The 7,205-nt window shown below is 35.9% G+C and overlaps 3 protein-coding genes across 3 annotated transcripts; all 3 read left to right on the forward strand.

Moving 5' to 3' along the window:
- Window positions 1–656: 656 nt before the first annotated feature.
- LOC105220720 (major prion protein) lies at window positions 657–986 on the forward strand. Its single transcript, XM_011197184.2, has one exon. It carries the CDS (start codon window positions 657–659, stop codon window positions 984–986), a length of 330 nt encoding a protein of 109 aa, XP_011195486.2.
- Window positions 987–1,760: 774 nt separating this feature from the next.
- On the forward strand, window positions 1,761–2,233 carry LOC114805265 (uncharacterized). The gene has a single exon (XM_029045887.2). It carries the CDS (start codon window positions 1,844–1,846, stop codon window positions 2,102–2,104), a length of 261 nt encoding a protein of 86 aa, XP_028901720.1. The 5' UTR covers window positions 1,761–1,843; the 3' UTR covers window positions 2,105–2,233.
- A 3,992-nt stretch (window positions 2,234–6,225) lies between these two features.
- Window positions 6,226–6,713, forward strand: LOC114804988 (uncharacterized). Its single transcript, XM_029045282.2, has one exon. It carries the CDS (start codon window positions 6,317–6,319, stop codon window positions 6,581–6,583), a length of 267 nt encoding a protein of 88 aa, XP_028901115.1. The 5' UTR covers window positions 6,226–6,316; the 3' UTR covers window positions 6,584–6,713.
- The last annotated feature ends 492 nt before the right edge of the window (window positions 6,714–7,205 follow it).

Genomic DNA, 7,205 nt, shown 5'->3' on the forward strand with positions numbered 1-7,205 from the left:
TAATGTACAAATGATGTGATTTTTATTCTGTCGAATTAATCCTGCTAAAGTTACTATTTAGTAGAATTTTTTTATTTTTTTGATTGAGAGTCACTCTGAAAACGTGTATTTATTTTGTCGCAAGTTTTCTTCCGAAACATTGCTGATCTCTCATACATTAAATCAAGACTTGGCTTTTAACCCTTGGTGGCAGTTATGACAGCGGTTCTATAAAGTCAGCCTATAAGTCCTATATCAGCATATACACAAAATGGAATCTCAAGCCTTGACTAAATTTGAAAGCAAATCTATGAATTTGGACGCCCAGCCTCGATCATAGATGGTCATAATGAGTATATGTATATCTCTACTATACTGATGCTCCATGTGAAGCGCCATTTTCACACCTCGCTACTAACCCAAGCGCATACATGCGAATGCTCAAGCACACGTTTAAATTTCATATGGTCGCGTTTTGCAGGGAAATGCAATCGCCTCGCTGAAATACAATATATACACTCAAGTACTCAAGTATTGAAGAAAATTGGAAAACTGCGTAGATTGCACCACAGCATATAAATATAGAGCGACACGTTGCAATAGGCACAGTTCTCTCTTATCGCTTACGGCATTCAGTCACATAGTGTTCTGTCTTACGCACTTCAACATTACTCAGCATGCGTGGATTTAACGTCGTCTTCTTAGCTGTGTTGGCCGCACTGGCTTTTCTCTATTATAGCGAAGCAGCGGCCATCGACGAACCATCATCTGCCGCCGCAGATGAGTCCAAAGCGGCTACCAGTCTCCTAGACGTGGATGCGGGCGGCGAGCATAGCAGTGAAGCGCAGCGTTCGGCACGCCAATACGGCTATGGTTGGTCATACGGCTGGGGTCAGCCGTGGAGCTACTACAGCAACAGCTGGGGCCGTCCATGGGGCGGTTACGGCTGGGGTGCATGGGGTAACTATGTCGGTGGCTGGGGGCGCCCATGGAATTACTGGGGTTAAATCAGCGGCATATTATCATAATTTGCACCACTCGTGGAAAATATGCAATTAACTGAGAATTGGAGAAGAATACGGCTTGCAATTATTGAATATGGCGACTTAGGCCTTTGTGTTGAGCAATATATGTAAAAACATATAAATACATAAATAAAAATTGGTTTTGATTTGAATTCGGTGAACTTATTGCAAAAGGTGTGGTGAGTATGCAGTCTAGAACGTATAGAGTGTAAGGTTTTGAAATCTTAGATCAGTGCCTCCACTATATCTACTTACTCGATTACAGCACTTGGTTCCAGTCATCATTGAGTTTATGGGAAATATAAACAAAAACGTGTTGAAATTTCTGAAAAATGCGTATTGTCCTACTCTATAACTAAAAGTACATACATACATCAATACCAGATTAGCAGAGCGTTAAAAAATATTTTTTTGTATTTTTTGCAAAAGTCTTGCATTGTTTTTGTTCTGCGCTCAGTTCGAATGAAAGTTGCAGTTTATTTAAGGGGATTTTAATTAGATTACAAATATTTATTGTCGCACAAAAAATGTTGACCGATATTTTTTTTGCCATCGGCTGTTGAAAAACCGCAAACATTAATTGCAACAATAAAATCTTTCTAAATAATGTGCTTATTTTTAACAAAAGTGGAACCTGAAAGTTGACGATTGGCGATTAAGTACTTACATTCCTTAATGCGAATGCAAATTAATACAAAATAATAAAACTTTTACGAATTGCGCTGCAATGCAATTTCGCTATAAAAGTCTGCGTCTTGCTCAGTGGACATCACAGTTTCAGTGGACTCACAGTCGTCAGAAACTAACAAATACAAAAGCTCCCGAAGTGAAAGTTTACGATGCGCGCCTACATCCTTTTGACAGTGCTTGTTATCATTGCCTGCTTCCAGCTGAGCAAGGCCAATTTCATACAGGAGGACGAGCTCGCTTCAGCGCTGCTTAATGTGGACGCGGGAGGCGAGCACGGCAACGACTCGCCTAGACTGGTGCGCCAATACTACGGTCATCCGTTTGGCGGCTATCGCAGAGGTAACTATGGCTTTAGACCAAGACCTCGTTATGGTTATCGTTCTGGACCCGTTGACCCCTACTACGGCTAGGATGAATGCAAGCTTTTTCAATTAACAAATGAAAATTTGATGACAATATAAATGTGTTTACGTAAAATGTTAAATAAATATAATTGGTTTTAAACGCAGAAATAAATTTGTTCGATCATTTTATTAGTATGCGTGTGTGTTGACATGTGAAGTGGAATTGAGTGATTTATGGCTTTAATTTTCTATTGAACACACATAAATTAATTGATGCCAATTTGTAACAAGTTCATTGTTTCCGTTTCCTATTAGTGAACGTCCGGCATTACAGTTCCAAACCCTGTAGTGAATACAGTTGTTTCGTACCATTAACATTTCATTTACAATTTGATGAGTTACTGAGGCATTATTGTGCCAAATCAAACACCCTAAGTGCTTTAGTTGTGTTGATTAAAGTGACTAGTCACAGACTGGTTGAAATAATGATAGTCATATTCGATTCGCATTACGCCAGTTTTTCTATTCAGACTGACTTTGATCCATGAGACCGGATTCTGATCAAATATACTGCTCATCTTATACAAGAATCAAAAATATAATCAACAGAAATTTCATCAAGACAACGTTAAATACTGGTTTGAATTCTTGAAATTTAAAGATAAATTTGCCGTCTGCGTGAACACACCAACACTTGAAATATAGTTGAATGTCCTTGCGTTGCTATATGAAATGATTTTATTTAACATTAAAATACAATAAAATTTACTGACCAAGCATGGCGGTGAACGCAAATTGTCAAATGGCTAAATGTGGCGATCTTGTTAGAGCGACGAGTGACCGAATGCGTAGCGTCATCATTTATGTACAATGCAACCCTGCTGGTTGTTGCTATGACCACCAGTGACGACAATGCCAACCGACAAATCACAAATTGCAAATTTGCAAATGAAAATCAAATTATTGAAGTGAAAAACGACATACGACTTTTATCGTTGTTATTGGACATCATCAACAGACAGTCTGGCCCGACACATCCGGCATGCACTCGCACAGGATATACATATATATATATTAGTACATGCAGGCGGAACTTGCATTTATATACACACACATACATACCTACCGTTTGCAATATAAAAGCCGCATTTATGCAGAGGTTGAGCAGTTTGAGCGAAATTGTTTCCACACTCCAGCTAGAAAATGGACAAAACCCAGCGATGCAATCAAGTGGTGAAACACTGATAAATGCGAATATTTATGATCAACATTAGATTTGCTTGATGGATACAGCTCTGAATATGCGTGCAGTTGTTTGTTATAAAATATATTCGCAGTTTGTATTCGCAAATCAACAATGCATATTTTAGGCAAATAATTTACATGAACAAGCAAAACAGCCGAAACAACAGCCCCCAATAAATTATTGAGGCAGAGCATCCTACGCGATTAATAATCACATAATTTCATTACTCATTGCACTACAGCCTCTAGCTCTTTGTGCTTCTCAAAGGGGGAAGGGGACCAGTTAAAACATATAGATCAATTACATAGAAGGCTCTTGGATTTAATGACCAGCTTTCAATGAGTGAGATCCACTTCGTTGCAATGTCACATCGTCTGTTGAAGGAAGGGTCTGAAAAATATGCTGTGTAGTTATTTGATAATCATGGAATCAATTCGCTCGATTAAAAGTCTTTTAATTATATTATATAACATTTATTTACAATTGTAAAAGCTATTAGTCTTAAATTATTACTTTAAGCTAATAAATACATATATATATATAGATTAAGCTAACCAATTTACCATTTTCGATTGATACGCACACTGCTGCTCTATATATAGAAGTATATAGTTATATATGTATGTATATGTATTTTAATTGCTAAAAATCAATAAAGATAAACATTTTGATTGCACATTTGATTTAATTAATTTTTATTGATTTGTAACGACGCTTACTTTTAATTTTGAATACGGAGAGTATATATAATATATTTATGTATCCAATATTCTATCGAAGCATCAATTTTTTTTGTTATCAATAATAAATTTACATTTCCAAATAATACTAAACGATAAAAATGTAAAAAAGAGCATTAAGGATTTCGAGTCCACTTTCATCAATATAATGACTATATTATAGCTTCAACCGTAGATATAGTGCTTTCTGTAAAACGGGTACCGCCTCCTATGCGTTTTATAGCGGCGGGGATATGAGTAGTAATAGCGCGGGTAGGAATAATAGCCGCCACCGTAAACTCTATATATCCCAGCACCGCCATAATAGCCACCTAAAGGGCTTAACAATGATCTGTGTTGGCGTTCCAACTCTGCCGTTGATTCCTCGAACTCAGCCGTCGAAGTTGGTGTTTTTAAGATTTCGTAGAAATCCAGTTTATTTGGTTCGCTTGATCCATTACTGCTGATATACTCTGTTTGGCTGCGTACTTCCTCAGTCGATAAAGAAATGGTACTAAGCACTGACTCACTGGCTCCGGTCGCTGCGTATATCGGTCGCACTGCGAGCACACAGATGCAACACTGTATAAAAAACTTTGTTTTCCAAATCATAGCGGAAATCCTAACTCCTAATTTCCTAACTCTTCTGAACTGCTTGGCCTCGAGCACCGCCAAATGGCAACTAATAAAAATTGCAATAGATTGCTTTGACATTTTAAAGAACATTCTTCCATTTTAGGCGTACGTGCAGAGAAGTAGTAGAGTTTGTTGAATTGATTAGCTTAAATCGTATTTGCTTCACCTTTGTGTTGAACTCATTCATATTTGGCGCACCGATGAAAATATTCCAATAAACGCAAACATTGATATATCCACATTAATTTATCCAATTCAGTTAATATATTCATACATATATAATACATATATACTTATATATAGACATCCATACATATAAGAAAACGTGAGGAGCCAATTATAGCACTGAAAAAGTGTCTTTCAACTGCAAACAAATAAATATTCCTCATAAATATTTACCCATATACTTAGGATTGTAAGCGAGTTCCGGTGCATCCCATCATGTGAAATATGGTACTTGTTTTGATTATTCGCCAATTGAATCAAAATTCTTAAGTCGTACTTTCACTTATTCAAATTAGGACTGAAAATAAACAATTCTATATTAATAACAAAATTTTGTATTTTGTGCGAGAGAATTGCCCAAATTGATTCATACAAACCTATGTACATGCAAATTTCTGAAAAAAGTCACGCTTATCGCGTAGTAATTGCGTTTTGAGATAATTGCTTGAGTACTCCAACAGCTTCATCAGCTTCATTTCGAATTAAGTAGTACTCATTCAAATGCTTATGCAGTATTTTTCCACGATCTAAATTTAAATAATTTCGTAGATGGGGAATGCATTAGCTTCTCTTGAAACCTGTACGATGAATATCGATAAAAATAATACAGCAGGCTTACATATGAACCAAGCCTGGTACCGCCCACTTTTGAATCAAATTCCATACCTCAGGAACTCCTTCACCGATTTGATTCAAATTTGGATTAAATATTCAAGTTATAGAGAAAAAATAAGCGTAATCTGGCATATTGCCCCGCCTACTTTCTATGTAATACAATTAAAATTTAAGCTGAATGTTCCGACAAATTACGATTGGCATTTGTTTCAATCGTTAAATCTTTACAGAAAAGTTTTGTGAAAAATAATTTATAACACAAATTTAAAAGAAGACAGAACCAAACTAAGTCATAAAATTTTCCATATTTTATAACCGAATTTTATATGTATTAATTAACAATACTATGTCCAACCGGGACAAAAAGTATTACACCGTTAAACATTAGAACAATTTCGTCAATTTATTTATTTTTTATTGAAACTGAAATTTCATGATATCGAGTTCACGTCATGTGCAAAATTATTGAACGAGCGAATTTCTTTCAGAGTCAATATCGACGAGTTCAATGTACGTTATGATTAATGCATTTCTAGTCTGGAAATCTACCGACTATTAATTTATCATTTTTGCTTCTAAACTGCCAATTACAACAGTTTGTTGACTCCGAAGTCAACAATTGCTAGAAAGAATTTGTTGTTTTAAAATCCGTAAAATAACATTTATTTAAAAAAAAAAGTTAAAATATGAGCAACTGCAATTGAAAAAATCGTTGGAATTGCACTCTGTGAGCTATAAAAGATCCTCGTAGCACCACTGAGATGCACACTTGACGATCAGACGTCTCCGAGTTACAAATTATAATTTCTTATTTCACAAACCAACTTCAGTTTCAAAATGCGTGCTGCATTCTTGCTTTTGGTTATCAGCTTTGTTGCCTGTCTTTACTTGGCTCAAGCAGCAACGCCGGTGGAAGAGGAGCATGCTCCAGCAGCCGATAGAGAAGCAGCTCTCCTGGATGTCGATGCTGGCGCTGGACACGAAAATGAAGCTCCTCGCGAAGCTCGCGGCTACTATGGACGTCGTTATGGTGGATATGGAGGTTACGGACATCGTGGATTTGGTCGCCGTTATGGTTATGGTCGTGGTCGCTATTATGGTTGAAAAGAAGCTTTTGTGTTTTGTTTTTGTTTTTAAAATTCCCGATTTTTAAGTTGACCGAAACTTTTTTATTTAATCAGTGCATATAAACTCAATATTTATAATAAAACAATCGATTGTTCTGCAATATAAACTTATGCATTTTCATTAAAATAGTGTATAAAGGATTGTCAGAAACTAGTTTCGCTATCGTTTGCTCACATAATTTTTATTTTTTTCTCTTTTGAAGTGAAAGAAATTTCGACTTACGATTAACAAGAGGTTTCTGAAGCTTTGAGCTCAGTGGAGATTTGGAGGCGTGTTTCGTTTTTTTTTTGTTTTTGAAATACAGTGGAACTTCTCTAACTCGAATCACCATAATCCACAAAAAAACTTCGAGTTATAGAATTTTCACTAAAACATACAATTTTTCAAAAATCTGTAAAATATAGATTTTTACAAAGTTGTATTTATTTACTTCGCGTAAAGTTTTATGTATATAACCTTAAAACATAAATTCTATAATTTTGATTTTGCAGTCTGCTATTTTTTGGCTATCGACGTCTGTATCCCATCCTTTTTTACATGATTTATGCAATAAATAAGTGTAATATCACATTTTTTGATCGCCTCTTTACGATATAGA

This window comes from Zeugodacus cucurbitae, chromosome 2 (assembly GCF_028554725.1).
Source record: "Zeugodacus cucurbitae isolate PBARC_wt_2022May chromosome 2, idZeuCucr1.2, whole genome shotgun sequence".
NCBI lineage: Eukaryota > Metazoa > Arthropoda > Insecta > Diptera > Tephritidae > Zeugodacus > Zeugodacus cucurbitae.